This window comes from Primulina tabacum, chromosome 14 (genome assembly GCF_025594145.1).
Source record: "Primulina tabacum isolate GXHZ01 chromosome 14, ASM2559414v2, whole genome shotgun sequence".
Lineage (NCBI taxonomy): Eukaryota > Viridiplantae > Streptophyta > Magnoliopsida > Lamiales > Gesneriaceae > Primulina > Primulina tabacum.
The window spans coordinates 5,217,611-5,232,458 of record NC_134563.1 but is presented as its reverse complement, the minus strand read 5'-3'; the positions used below and the strand labels follow the sequence as shown (position 1 = coordinate 5,232,458).

At 36.2% G+C, this 14,848-nt stretch overlaps 3 protein-coding genes across 3 annotated transcripts; 2 read left to right on the top strand and 1 right to left on the bottom strand.

The window, feature by feature from the left end:
* The first annotated feature begins 4,519 nt into the window (after window positions 1-4,519).
* Window positions 4,520-7,911, top strand: LOC142524453 (pyruvate dehydrogenase E1 component subunit alpha-1, mitochondrial-like). The gene is made up of 8 exons (XM_075628458.1): window positions 4,520-5,387; window positions 5,909-5,988; window positions 6,409-6,486; window positions 6,850-6,945; window positions 7,023-7,094; window positions 7,223-7,276; window positions 7,396-7,461; window positions 7,551-7,911. Exons 1-8 carry the CDS (start codon window positions 4,697-4,699, stop codon window positions 7,593-7,595), a joined length of 1,182 nt encoding a protein of 393 aa, XP_075484573.1. The 5' UTR covers window positions 4,520-4,696; the 3' UTR covers window positions 7,596-7,911.
* An 801-nt stretch (window positions 7,912-8,712) lies between these two features.
* LOC142524455 (amino acid transporter AVT1A-like) lies at window positions 8,713-9,784 on the bottom strand. The gene is made up of 4 exons (XM_075628461.1): window positions 9,548-9,784; window positions 9,395-9,438; window positions 9,202-9,264; window positions 8,713-9,028 (listed from the first exon to the last, which is right to left on the bottom strand). Exons 1-4 carry the CDS (start codon window positions 9,678-9,680, stop codon window positions 8,933-8,935), a joined length of 336 nt encoding a protein of 111 aa, XP_075484576.1. The 5' UTR covers window positions 9,681-9,784; the 3' UTR covers window positions 8,713-8,932.
* Window positions 9,785-9,792: 8 nt separating this feature from the next.
* Window positions 9,793-12,328, top strand: LOC142524454 (pyruvate dehydrogenase E1 component subunit alpha, mitochondrial-like). The gene is made up of 8 exons (XM_075628460.1): window positions 9,793-9,804; window positions 10,326-10,405; window positions 10,826-10,903; window positions 11,267-11,362; window positions 11,440-11,511; window positions 11,640-11,693; window positions 11,813-11,878; window positions 11,968-12,328. Exons 2-8 carry the CDS (start codon window positions 10,331-10,333, stop codon window positions 12,010-12,012), a joined length of 486 nt encoding a protein of 161 aa, XP_075484575.1. The 5' UTR covers window positions 9,793-9,804; window positions 10,326-10,330; the 3' UTR covers window positions 12,013-12,328.
* The last annotated feature ends 2,520 nt before the right edge of the window (window positions 12,329-14,848 follow it).

Below are 14,848 nucleotides of genomic sequence, written 5' to 3'. Positions count from 1 at the left end.
GCTTCTGTATCTTTGGCCATTAGACATTTGACTTCCTCTTCATCACTTGAGCTATATGAGCTTTCTGGTTCTGATTCGTCACAATCAGTTTCTGCCCATTTGGATTTGTTCTCTTCAGCTAATAGAACCTCATGTTTCTTTTTGTAGGTTTTCTTATCATCTCTGGATCTTCTCTTATGCTCATATGATTTCTTTCTTCTGTCAGTTGATCTTTGACTGTCCTTTTTAGGTTTAGGACAGTCAGCAATATAATGACCTGTTTTGCCACAATTGTAGCAAGCATTTATTTCTTCTTTGGAATTGTTTTTCTGGTATTGCTTCTGAAAGTTTCCTTGGTTCTTTCTCATGAACCTCCCAAACTTTTTGATGAATAATGACATAGCATCATTGCTTAACTGATTGGTGGATTTCTCGACTGAACTGGTTGATTCAGTTCTTACAGCTGCTAGAGCAGTTGTAGCTGTAGGAGTAAATGGTTCTCCTTCTCTGCTCTGCAATTCAAATTCATAAGCCTTTAAATCAGCAAATAGTTCATGAAGTTCGATCTGGTTCAAGTCTTTAGATTCTCTCATAGCCATAGTTTTGACATCACATTCCTTTGGAAGACCTCTCATCACTTTTAGTGCAACCTCTTTGTTAGTATACACCTTTCCGAGTGCATTTAATTCATTTACAATACTGCTCACCCTTTCATCATACTCATTCATTGATTCTCCAACCTTCATTTTGATATTGTCAAATTTCTGAACAGCAACAGAGAGTTTATTTTCTTTTGTTTGGTCATTTCCTTCATATAACTGAATCAACTTTTCCCAAATTTCTTTTGCTGTTTTGCACATCTTTATTTTGTTAAATGTTGCTTTGTCTAGTGTTTTGTATAGAGTATCTTTGGCCATATTGTCAAGATTGGCTTTTCTTTTGTCCTCAGTTGTCCACTCTTCTCTGGGCTTTTGAATTCTCTGTGGTGCCCCTTCAGTTATGGCAATTGCTGTATTTGCTTTTAGAATCTTCATGGGTCCGTCTGTTATGACATACCACATGTCATCATCTTGTGCAGCTAAGTGAGCCTGCATTCTGATTTTCCAGTCATCGAAATCTTCTCTTGAGAACATAGGAATTTTATTGAATGAAGTCATGCTAGCAGGTTTATAGATCAGAAGTATTCAAGAACAAGATTCAACCGCTCTGATACCACTTGATAGGATCGATTGACGTGTCAAGAGTGTTTAGAAGGGGGGGTTGAATAAACACTCTCAATTAATATTGGTCTTTTCGAATTTTTGAGTTCAGTTTGGTGACAAACTGATTCTCGGAATCTTGTTGGTCAATATCAATCAGTTAAACTTAGGTACTTGTGGAAGGTAACTGACTGACAGATAGAATACAGAACTGAAATAAAATATACAAGGATTGTTTCTGGATTTTCGGAGAATTTACTCCTACGTCACCCCTTCTATCACAAGGATAGGATTTCCACTAAAAGACTTTGATCCAATACAACACTTGTACAGACCCACTTCAGTTAGGACTTACCCACTGCCTAAACTGAAACTCTTAGTATTACAAAATGATCTCTGTGCGTAACTGATCTTAGCACTATTGAATTAACAAATATTACAGAGTGCTAGTTTGCTCAACTTGTAGCCTTGATTGCTACGAATAAATCAAGTAAGAATGAGCTGAGATTTTGACAGAGTAATAGCAAGTTTTGAATGATGTATCGTTGCTTCTTCTTTTTCTTCTGCCATATTCATACTCTTCTTTTCCAACGGTAATCTTGAGATAAATTTGAATCTTTGTATCCGTTGGTTTCCACTTGATTATTCCTTCGATATTGTTTGCTTTATTATTGTAATTCGGCGTCTTAATTGCTTTGTCCGTAATGCGTTGTTTCAAGTAGTCTTGGTTGTTGTGCGGTGCTCTTGTAATCTGTTATGTCTTCTTTGTTTTTTCCCGAGACATCTTCAGTTGAGAGACTTTGAGGCATTCGGCTGAATGTTTTAACTGATCAGTTTACTCTGTATCATTGTATCAGCTGATTTCAGTTGATAAGTTCAGTTGCCTTTTAACTTATTAGTTCCAACTGATCAGTTTACTCTGTATCATTGTATCAGCTGATTTCAGTTGATAAGTTCAGTTGCCGAATTTGCTTGCGCGTATCAGTTGATTCATATTTTGTTAATCGATTGATTCATGTTTTGTCAAACTCCAGAATCTAGTTTCCAACATTGTCGATAATCAGTGACGTTTATAAACTGTCGCTAAAATTTTCGACGGTTTTTATAAAACCCTCGCAAATTTTTAAATCGCGATGGTTTTTGTTTAAACCGTCGCCAACACCTGATTTTTTGGACAAAGTTAAGTTTCTATTTAAGTTTTATCAAAATTCTATAAATAGATCTTTTCTGTTAAATAACATAACAGAAAAACTATAAGCTGTACAAAAGAAATATTTGGAAAAAAAATCTTATTTGAAACAGCAAGTTGACGAGAGTATTGAAACTCGTCGAGAATTATGCATCATGGTTCATGTGAGAAAAGATCAGTAGAAATCTGCCCAGAATGCTCAAACCAAAAAAAGCCAGAATTTGGGAAAGGTTTTTGGCACATATTTGACCGAAAATATAATGCGAGACAAGTCCTAGTGGTAAAGATCCACACAAATCATGTTTTCCCCGGAGACCATACAAAAGCACAAATTTCTCCGACAAACGTAAATAAAACATGATCCAACAACTCCATTAATGGAGGATGGATCACTCAACTACCATAATATGACATACATTAACTAGTGGTACACCAACTAAAAGATGATGTCGGCCAAAAATGGAAAAACAATTCACAAGTTTGAATTCTGGATTTCAGATCCACCAAAACTTATATATATTTGGACAGAAGGAAGACAAATATTGTAGGACCGAGTGCTTACCGCTTTACCAAAAGCTATAGTTGGTGGTAATGTGCAACTAGGGGTGGGCATTTATTCTCGGGTATCGGGAACCCGATCCGACCCGATCGGGTAAAACCCGATCGCGTCGGGTATTTTTAATAAAAATTGGGTTTGTCGGGTACCCGACATTATCGGGTTCGGGTTCGGGTAATTTGACCGATACCCGATTGGGTATCGGGTACCCGAATTTTTTTGTTTTTTGTTTTTTACTTTTTTTATGGGTTTGTTAAATGTGAAAAATACATGAGTTTTTTAATTTACTAGCCATAATATGATATAATGACCAGCTATAACTCGATATAATGACATGATTTTTTTGTGAAATGTGAAAAATACATATATTTTTTCAAAAATATTTAAAAAAATGTTTTTTTTTCGGGTACCCGACTGCCAGGTACCCGAAAATACCCGAAAATTTCGAGTACCCGAAATTCGGGTACCCGACATGATCGGGTTGGTGTCGGGTAGTAAAATTTACTACCCGACTTGTCGGGTATCCGAACCCGAAAACCCGACCCGCGCCCACCTCTATGTGCAACTCAAATCTTTTAAACTGCACAGCAGCTCAAGCACCACGGTTCGACCGCTCTACGAAGCAGGGACAATTATTGCACCCAACAATCTCCCTCCCAATAATTGGACTTCTTGCAATCAATGAGAATCGAACCCGTGACCTTGGCTCTGATACCAATTGTAGGACCGAGTGCTTACCGCTTTACCAAAAGTTATAGTTGGTGGTAATGGTGCAACTCAAATCTTTTAAACCACACAGCAGCTCAAGCATCACGGTTCGACCGTTCTACTAAGCAGGGACAATTATTGCACCCAACAAATATATTATTCAACATCTTCATTTTTCTTCTAAAATAATATTTGTAATATTTTGAGTTTATGTGTGTTGTAATTACAGTTACAATAAGTAGCTAAACACTTTTATCATCATTTATAGGATATTACTATGTAATAATATGTTGTATGTTTAAATAAAAGAATCAAGACTTATCGCCCCTCTCATGTATTATTTTAAAAATTAACTTTATATATAGTAAACCCCGTAGATACAATCCGACGACGTTCCATTCAAAAATGTATATATATATATATATATATATATTTATATATAACCCCTCATATTGTAGGTATAAGCTGAAAATCTTACGTAATTCTATGTCTTTGAGCACACTTGATAGATATAATAACGTCACGAACCAAAAAATTGACTCAATGATGATTTTGAATTTTTTTAAAATAAAAAAAGAGAGTTTAAACTAATTTTCGACAGGCAAGATAGTAAAATCTAAACGAAAGTAAGGTTGGAAGATTTATTTGAAATTTGTCTTTTTTGTCCATCTCGCTACGAATTCAAAAGTTTATATTTCGATAAATAAATAATATAAAAATTAATTTGAAATCATTTCAAAAATTAACATTATAAAACATTTTTTTATCAATTCATAAATTAAAAATAATATTTTTAATTTTAAATATATGAATAAATGGAATGATCACCGACTCCGCATAAAAATTCCGGGTATTACATGACTACTGGAGGGGGACACTAAAATTAGTTTATACAAGTCCATAGCAATGAAGCAACAGGTGGAGAGTTTCTACACCGTTACGTTTACACGTACCCTGTCTGATATTATATTATATTCCAGCATTAGACTGCAATAATTCTTCCATAGAGATACCTCTCTTCCAACTCCGGTCATCGATAAACCACCAGCCACTCAACGGCCAGCTATGGCTCACCTAACCAAGTGCCGAGGAGCTACTACTCTGCTGAAACGATCCATTCCCACCGCCCTATTCTCCACGCGCCACCTCGCCACCGACTCCACCAACCCGATCACCGTCGAAACTTCCGTCCCTTTCATTCCACACAATATCGACCCTCCCTCACGCTCCGTCGAAACCACGCCTCAAGAACTACTTGAATTCTTCCGAGACATGGCCGTAATGCGCCGCATGGAAATCACGGCCGATTCTCTCTACAAGGCGAAGCTAATCCGTGGATTCTGCCACCTCTACGACGGCCAAGAAGCCTTTGCCGTCGGGATGGAGGCCGCGACCACCAGAAAGGATGCCATAATCACCGCGTATAGAGATCACTGCCTTTACCTCGCCCGTGGGGGCACGCTTTTCGAAGCGTTCGCGGAGCTCATGGGGAGAAAAGATGGGTGCTCGAAGGGGAAAGGTGGTTCGATGCATTTCTACAACAAGCCCGAAAGGTTTTACGGCGGGCATGGGATTGTTGGGGCGCAGGTTCCGCTGGGTTGTGGATTGGCTTTTGCCCAAAAGTATAGCAAGGAGGAGAATGTGACATTTGTTCTGTATGGAGATGGAGCTGCGAATCAGGGGCAGTTGTTCGAAGCTTTGAACATGGCGGCGTTGTGGAATTTACCTGCGATTTTGGTTTGCGAGAATAACCAGTGTAAGAATTTTGAAATCTTTGTTTTTCTTTTCTTCGTGAAACCGATTCTCGTCCGACACAGTGGAGTTGGTGATATTTTTGTTTTGTTTTTTTTCAATAATATTTTGTATCCTTGAGAATAAAATTTATTTTTAAATTAAAAATTATTAAAAGCCCTCCATTCCCCGTGGTTCCCTCTGGAAAATAACTAGATATAACATCTATTTTTTATTGAGTAATAAATATGAGATTAATTTTAGGTAGAAATGTTGTAATGTTATGAAATTGAGTTCTTGGGAAATTGATATTGGAAGGTTTTCATATTATTAGCTTTTTTAATATTTTCAAGTTGATAAAATTTCAATATTTCGGCTTAATTGTCTTGTCACATTCAAATTATAGTACTGGGAATTCTTGAGGAGGTGCTACTTTTTGCGAATCTGATTTCTGTCGATAGTCTTTAAGCATATAATCAGTTTTTATGATCGATTTTCACGTATTATAGTGTATTTGGATTCATTATTGGTTTGTTTGGTTCACAGATGGAATGGGCACAGCTGGATGGAGGGCAGCTAAGAGTGCAACTTATTACAAGAGAGGGGATTATGTTCCAGGTTTGAAGGTGAGTGTACCAATTGCAAAACACACGGTCGAATTAAGGAGCTTTTCGCCATATAGTTTTTGGATCATGGCATTTGAAAAGGACTTGTTTTTATTTGCATTTATAACTTGGCTAAAATTCACCTTCTGCATTGCTGGTATGGAACTAGATTGGTGTCAAAAAACTATATATATCTTTGGTTCATCAGGGAGGCAGTGTTGTTATGAGTTATGATGAATCTTGAAGTTGAGTATATGACTGTAGATGCGAGGACTTTGAGGCAGAGGCAGAGTACGAGTGATCGAAAAAGTTGTCATGTTAGGGAATATGTAAAAGCTTATCTTTATTTTTCTAATGTTGCTTACTTCTTGTCCTTGGCACGGTAACATAGTTTTCTATTCTAATTATGTCTCTTTTATTGCATATTATGATTCTTAATAGGTGGATGGTATGGACGCACTTGCAGTGAAACAAGCGTGCAAGTTTGCTAAAGATCATGCCTTGAAGAATGGACCAATCGTAAGTTCTATCATGTTCTAAATCTACTTATGCACAATTTTTTTGAGCAAATATTTATCTTGTGGTTATTTGCGTCGTCGACCTTTTAAGTCGTTCACTGTATTTGTGTGTGTGAATTGTTGTGAGACAGAACTAACATTCGTTGTAAAAAAAGAACATGGAACAGAAATAGATAGCATGATTTTGAGGTTCTCTCTTACTTTCTTCAAAACTAATCCCCTTTCCATATTCGCTACCCATGGTAAGAAAGAAATGTACGGCAGGTGATGGATGGATTATCCTTTTTGTTGAGTCGAAGTATTGCTTCTATGTTTACATCAAGAACCCTATTTTGTTCTTCACTTTGCCGATATTTCTTTTCAGATCCTTGAAATGGACACTTATAGGTATCATGGACACTCGATGTCTGATCCAGGGAGTACATACCGTACACGTGATGAGATTAGTGGTATTCGACAGGTAGATATCAGGAATAAATTTTCCTTATAATTGACCAATTTCGTTATGCTAATGTGTGAGCACTTCCCTTTTGGCAGGAGCGTGACCCTATCGAAAGAATCAGAAAGGTCATATTGTCTCATGATCTTGCCACTGAGAAGGAACTAAAGGTGTGACCATTTCATCTTCTTTATGGAGCATCAATTTTTTTTCTGCCTTAAGAATAATTTGGTATAAAGATTTTTCGCGAAATCTGAAGATGGTATAAATTATAATCGACTTTTTGCCATTTTCTTAGGACACAGAGAAAGAAGCGAGAAAAGAGGTGGATGAAGCCGTAGCAAAAGCTAAGGTAAGATTAAGATGTGCAACATAATACCTGTGTGTCTGCCTGTTAAACCTTTTAGCAGCCATAGTATCATGTTTTGATCGTTAGTTGGAACCAAAACAAATATTCTACTGTATTTTCAGGAGAGTCCATGGCCCGATCCATCCGAACTTTTCACCAATGTGTATGTCAAAGACTTGGGGCTGGAGGTACCGTTTTCGTTCACTCCAATTTGCCTCTCCTTGGGGTTTAAGCATATCCCAATTCGAATTACTAGTTGATATGCATACTTTTGCAGGTTTTTGGAGTGGATAGGAAAGAAGTTAGAACTGTGCTCCCATGAAGCAAAACAACTACAGGGCGCCTTCCAATCGTTGGGCTAGCCTGAGATAAAACGAAGAGAACTCAAACATGTGTAAGTCAAATAGTTGGTGGTTTGAGTTTGGACTCGATAAATTCGGAAATTAATTTCGAAATTTGTTATCATAAATTATATTGAAAAATTGTGATGTGAGCCGGGCTCGATGAGGGGTTAGCGGTGGTTTGTTTTCCGTGACGAACTCGGGTCGAGTAGCTTGAGGTTGTGTGGCGTTGTTTGTCCGAACTTGGAATCGTTGGTACACATTACTTGTTATAAATCATCACGTTTTGATCATGCATGTAAATTAGCTAAAAATTGATGTGTAGCTAATTAAATTTTGAATGATCTGACCAAGTAATAGAGGGAGAAATAAAATCGGTTTATTCAATATTTTCCTTGGTGAGTAAAAATGAAGATACGAAATATTAAACACGTAAACGACCATGTAATTTAAAATTTACCGTTTCTTAGACGTTGCTTCGCCCCAGACAAGACAAGTAGACAACCTTGTCTTCGTAAAAAGTTGGAAAATTAACTTATAGCTGAAAAATTGGGCCTGAATTTCAAAGGTCGATTTAATCTTATTATTATCAACAAAGGTCGATTTAATCTTTAATCGCAATAGTAAAACCTAATTCCAACAAATTGGGGAAATTTCGATTTCATAATTTCATGCAACAGTCATTTACAGGTCTAGATTCTAAGGGACCAAATGTTCATAATCATCTGATTGTATAATTTACGATTAAGTGTGAATTGATATCTGGTTTAATTTCAAAAACTATTTTTAGTTTAAGTAGACTTTTATGGGATCGACCGTCTCGGTCCACATATATAATAAAACATAAATTTTTTGACATAAAAATTAATACTTTTGAATAAATAGGTCGATGATTTATCTCAAAATATTGAATTATGAGACAGTCTTATAAGAATCTTTGTATTTTATTTTTTATATTCGATGTTGTAATAAAATGAAATATTCAAAAATATTTTGTAATATAATTACCTGGATACTTTTTTAAAGATAAATTATTTGGCTACATGATATTACATTAACCCATAAATAAATAATTATTTTATTTAAATTTGACATGGATTGAAGAAGAAAGTTGGTAAATTAAGCTGAAAACCCCTAAAAACAAGGATGTACGTATTACCAATCAACAAAACAAATGAAACCCACAATTCAGGTTTCACACTTTCAAGATTGGACAACTTCTGGAATGAGACATGGTTGTGTCTTACAGCTTTAAATATGGCGTTTCACAAGATTGAAGGCCAAATAAACTTGCTGAAACTTGAAACCTTCCAAAAATCTATGAGTACTGCTCTGCAAGTTCGGACAGTGAAGTGTAAGTTCCCAAAACCGCACTGAAAATTCCCAAAGCCACAATACCAGCACTAAGCACAACCTGAGAGAGAAAATCAGGGCAGACAAGAATGATTAATGGACAAAAGGTCCATGAGATTCACGTAAATATCCAACTCTGAATGAAAGAAAATATTTCACCACCCTGAACATGTACTACTAAAAGAAGACACAATATGAGGAGTATCTAAGATTCTTGGAATTAAGGGAGACAACCTGAGTTTTTGTGGCTTTCTTCCCTTGGATTTTCAAGAAGCATAAAGCTGGCATTATTATTGCCTGGATCAAAGACACATGACGCGTTCGTGTTAGGAACTCTATATTTATAAACTCCATATGAAGTTTGTCATGCAAATAAAGGAAAAAATGCTTAGCATCCATAAAATTGATAGAAGTTTGGCATGTTTACCATAAGAACACTAAAAAGAGAACCGATTAGAGACATCATAGTACCTGCAAAAGAAGAACAAGAAATAAAATTCATCGGTTGGTATACCATTCGAAACAACAAGACACACATAAAATGTCAAAGTAGAAGGTAAAATACATGACAGTCACCTACCGAAAAAGGGAATAAGAAATGCGACAATTAGGGAAGATATGACAAGAGCTGTCCGTAGAAGAACAAAACACAAATAACTATTGGACAAGCTAGCAGGTAGCAACTCCTCCAGACTTCTGGCCAGAGGGTTCATCAACAAGGAATACTTATTTACAGCTAAGGAATTAATAGCTATTTCCACAAAAATATGAAGTATAGCACCACAATATATTATTTTAGCAGATATTTCTGAAAGGATATTTGCGAGAATAACCAGTGTAAGAATTTTGAAATCTTTGTTTTTCTTTTCTTCGTGAAACCGATTCTCGTCCGACACAGTGGAGTTGGTGATATTTTTGTTTTGTTTTTTTTCAATAATATTTTGTATCCTTGAGAATAAAATTTATTTTTAAATTAAAAATTATTAAAAGCCCTCCATTCCCCGTGGTTCCCTCTGGAAAATAACTAGATATAACATCTATTTTTTATTGAGTAATAAATATGAGATTAATTTTAGGTAGAAATGTTGTAATGTTATGAAATTGAGTTCTTGGGAAATTGATATTGGAAGGTTTTCATATTATTAGCTTTTTTAATATTTTCAAGTTGATAAAATTTCAATATTTCGGCTTAATTGTCTTGTCACATTCAAATTATAGTACTGGGAATTCTTGAGGAGGTGCTACTTTTTGCGAATCTGATTTCTGTCGATAGTCTTTAAGCATATAATCAGTTTTTATGATCGATTTTCACGTATTATAGTGTATTTGGATTCATTATTGGTTTGTTTGGTTCACAGATGGAATGGGCACAGCTGGATGGAGGGCAGCTAAGAGTGCAACTTATTACAAGAGAGGGGATTATGTTCCAGGTTTGAAGGTGAGTGTACCAATTGCAAAACACACGGTCGAATTAAGGAGCTTTTCGCCATATAGTTTTTGGATCATGGCATTTGAAAAGGACTTGTTTTTATTTGCATTTATAACTTGGCTAAAATTCACCTTCTGCATTGCTGGTATGGAACTAGATTGGTGTCAAAAAACTATATATATCTTTGGTTCATCAGGGAGGCAGTGTTGTTATGAGTTATGATGAATCTTGAAGTTGAGTATATGACTGTAGATGCGAGGACTTTGAGGCAGAGGCAGAGTACGAGTGATCGAAAAAGTTGTCATGTTAGGGAATATGTAAAAGCTTATCTTTATTTTTCTAATGTTGCTTACTTCTTGTCCTTGGCACGGTAACATAGTTTTCTATTCTAATTATGTCTCTTTTATTGCATATTATGATTCTTAATAGGTGGATGGTATGGACGCACTTGCAGTGAAACAAGCGTGCAAGTTTGCTAAAGATCATGCCTTGAAGAATGGACCAATCGTAAGTTCTATCATGTTCTAAATCTACTTATGCACAATTTTTTTGAGCAAATATTTATCTTGTGGTTATTTGCGTCGTCGACCTTTTAAGTCGTTCACTGTATTTGTGTGTGTGAATTGTTGTGAGACAGAACTAACATTCGTTGTAAAAAAAGAACATGGAACAGAAATAGATAGCATGATTTTGAGGTTCTCTCTTACTTTCTTCAAAACTAATCCCCTTTCCATATTCGCTACCCATGGTAAGAAAGAAATGTACGGCAGGTGATGGATGGATTATCCTTTTTGTTGAGTCGAAGTATTGCTTCTATGTTTACATCAAGAACCCTATTTTGTTCTTCACTTTGCCGATATTTCTTTTCAGATCCTTGAAATGGACACTTATAGGTATCATGGACACTCGATGTCTGATCCAGGGAGTACATACCGTACACGTGATGAGATTAGTGGTATTCGACAGGTAGATATCAGGAATAAATTTTCCTTATAATTGACCAATTTCGTTATGCTAATGTGTGAGCACTTCCCTTTTGGCAGGAGCGTGACCCTATCGAAAGAATCAGAAAGGTCATATTGTCTCATGATCTTGCCACTGAGAAGGAACTAAAGGTGTGACCATTTCATCTTCTTTATGGAGCATCAATTTTTTTTCTGCCTTAAGAATAATTTGGTATAAAGATTTTTCGCGAAATCTGAAGATGGTATAAATTATAATCGACTTTTTGCCATTTTCTTAGGACACAGAGAAAGAAGCGAGAAAAGAGGTGGATGAAGCCGTAGCAAAAGCTAAGGTAAGATTAAGATGTGCAACATAATACCTGTGTGTCTGCCTGTTAAACCTTTTAGCAGCCATAGTATCATGTTTTGATCGTTAGTTGGAACCAAAACAAATATTCTACTGTATTTTCAGGAGAGTCCATGGCCCGATCCATCCGAACTTTTCACCAATGTGTATGTCAAAGACTTGGGGCTGGAGGTACCGTTTTCGTTCACTCCAATTTGCCTCTCCTTGGGGTTTAAGCATATCCCAATTCGAATTACTAGTTGATATGCATACTTTTGCAGGTTTTTGGAGTGGATAGGAAAGAAGTTAGAACTGTGCTCCCATGAAGCAAAACAACTACAGGGCGCCTTCCAATCGTTGGGCTAGCCTGAGATAAAACGAAGAGAACTCAAACATGTGTAAGTCAAATAGTTGGTGGTTTGAGTTTGGACTCGATAAATTCGGAAATTAATTTCGAAATTTGTTATCATAAATTATATTGAAAAATTGTGATGTGAGCCGGGCTCGATGAGGGGTTAGCGGTGGTTTGTTTTCCGTGACGAACTCGGGTCGAGTAGCTTGAGGTTGTGTGGCGTTGTTTGTCCGAACTTGGAATCGTTGGTACACATTACTTGTTATAAATCATCACGTTTTGATCATGCATGTAAATTAGCTAAAAATTGATGTGTAGCTAATTAAATTTTGAATGATCTGACCAAGTAATAGAGGGAGAAATAAAATCGGTTTATTCAATATTTTCCTTGGTGAGTAAAAATGAAGATACGAAATATTAAACACGTAAACGACCATGTAATTTAAAATTTACCGTTTCTTAGACGTTGCTTCGCCCCAGACAAGACAAGTAGACAACCTTGTCTTCGTAAAAAGTTGGAAAATTAACTTGTGTTATCCATCATTCGTTTTGATATATACTTGAGCATGATTCTCGACATTCTTGTTATTGGTGAAATAATTGTTTTTGTTAGATAGAGTAATCGAAATGTTTCGTTTGAGTTGTTGTACGGTTCATAAGATTTGAGTTATATCATTATTGTCAGTTATAATATTTGGTAAACGACTAGTGCTTGATATGACAATTGATATAAATGTCAAGATCACGGGTTTGATATTGATTGTATAACGTCCAAAAATCACTCACGTAAATCGCATGTATGCAATTATTTAAATTGCTTAATTGTTTTATTGAATTGATTTTAAATATTCAAATGATACATATTAAATGTTTAGATTGTATGATTTTATGAAATTAAAGATGTTATCCGGATATTCCATATTAGGTTAGGGAAAAGAGATCGGTGACGAATAAGATGAAAATTATTTTTCGGAAAATATTTTTAAGGCTCGATAAAATGATTTATTAAGATGAAAATTTTCTAAAAAATGCTGGAGTTCGAATTATTTTACGATACGAGTCCAATTGTATTTGGGAAGTCGGTTTTAATCAAACGAGTCACTTTTAAAAGTCCGAAAGTTATTATTTTTGAAAAACAATGTTGTAAATTTTATTTTATAATTAAATGGGCCTTAACGAGCTTAACTGGGATTGAAGGGCTTGATTATTTTTGAACGCCAAAACCCCGACATTTAAACATGAATCTTGAAAACTTTAAAAACGAAACCTAGGCTTTATGACTCCTACCAGCAGACGAAAAATACACACATCACACACTGAAATTTTCGAAAAAAATTGGAGAGTAAATTTCAAGGATTTTCGTCGCCCGTTCGTTTTTCTTCGCAACTCACGTCAACGATCGAATATTCGAGCGTTTTCAACGTAAATGCACGTTTCTAAACCTTCTTTATGTACTATTCAAATCATATTATGCATGATTTACGATTTTAAGCATGAAAATTATTTAGACCAAAATATGCAATATTTAAGGATTTATTTTCAAACATTTTTTTATGATTTCACGCTTGTTTGAGTCACGTTATAAATTCTAAGGAAATGTTGCCAATAGAAAGTGTTTAAGGGAAGAGGAAAGTGTCGTTTATAAGAGATGATACAAAGGTTGGACAGTAGCAAGAAAGGGTTGTGCATGGAAGGGATCAAAAGAACTAAGGTTTTCAAGGGTTTTGGGGAAGCTTGGCTACGAGTTACTGCTGCACTAGAGCTAGGCCAGAGTCTAGCAAGAGTCCTAGGATGACCAGACTCCTCAGGGCTCGAAAGGCAGGAGGAAGCCGAACGCTTAAACCAAGAGTTAGGGTTCGCGGCTAGTTTTGGGGTTGGGCGCACGGCTGGTTGGGTGGCTATGCTGGTCCATTAGGGTTAGGGAGGATGGCTTGGGGTCGGACATGGTCCGGTGCAGCCGTGGTCCATGGTGGCTCGGATTAGTGTGAGCCGCGACTTTGGGGATTAGAGGAGAGAAATGCACGGTTGGTTGCAGGGACTAGGGACTGGTGCGCTGGTCTAGGCTGGGTCAGGAAGGCTCCAGGAGGGTCTGCGAATGGTCTGGTCCATGGTGGCTTGAGGGTGGCTTGGGTGTTTGGGAGAAACGTGGCTCGATTAGGGCTTAGGGTTCGTTTTTGACTATGAGAAGGAAATGAGCTCGAACCGTAGTCCACGGGGGTTGGTTCGTGGTTCACGGGGGTAGTTTAGGGATGAAAAGCTTATGTTTAAAATTTGAGAATAAAATATTAATTTTGAATTTATTCGGGTTTAAAACGTTTCACGGTTTAGCTATTAAGTCAATAAATTGAAAGGCTCGTGTTTAAGAAAAATATTAGAAGTCAAATTTAAGCTTATATGGTGCTATGGGACAGGTTCGAGTCAATAAAAATAAGAAAAAGTCAAAATTGGGAAGTTCGAGGTTTAAAGATTAAATAATCATTTTATGTCCCGGGTTGTACCAAAGGTTTGACAGTGTCCCAAAGAATCATAATGCATGTTAAATGATATTTAGAATGGTTATGATAAAAATATGATATTTTTTATGATATATGCAAAAATTGTACGTTTTTCCCGAAAAATGCTATTTTACGAGTATTGAAGGAAACGATATTTTATAAATAAAAGGAAAAAAAAATTTGAAGGATATAAATTGACTGTGACATATAAGATATGAGTGGGATATCGTGAGGGAAAAAGCTCCAGAGGAAGCCCGTTTATGGGAGAAAACCTCAGAGGGAACCCGACGATCATATTTTCATTTTTGAGAGTTG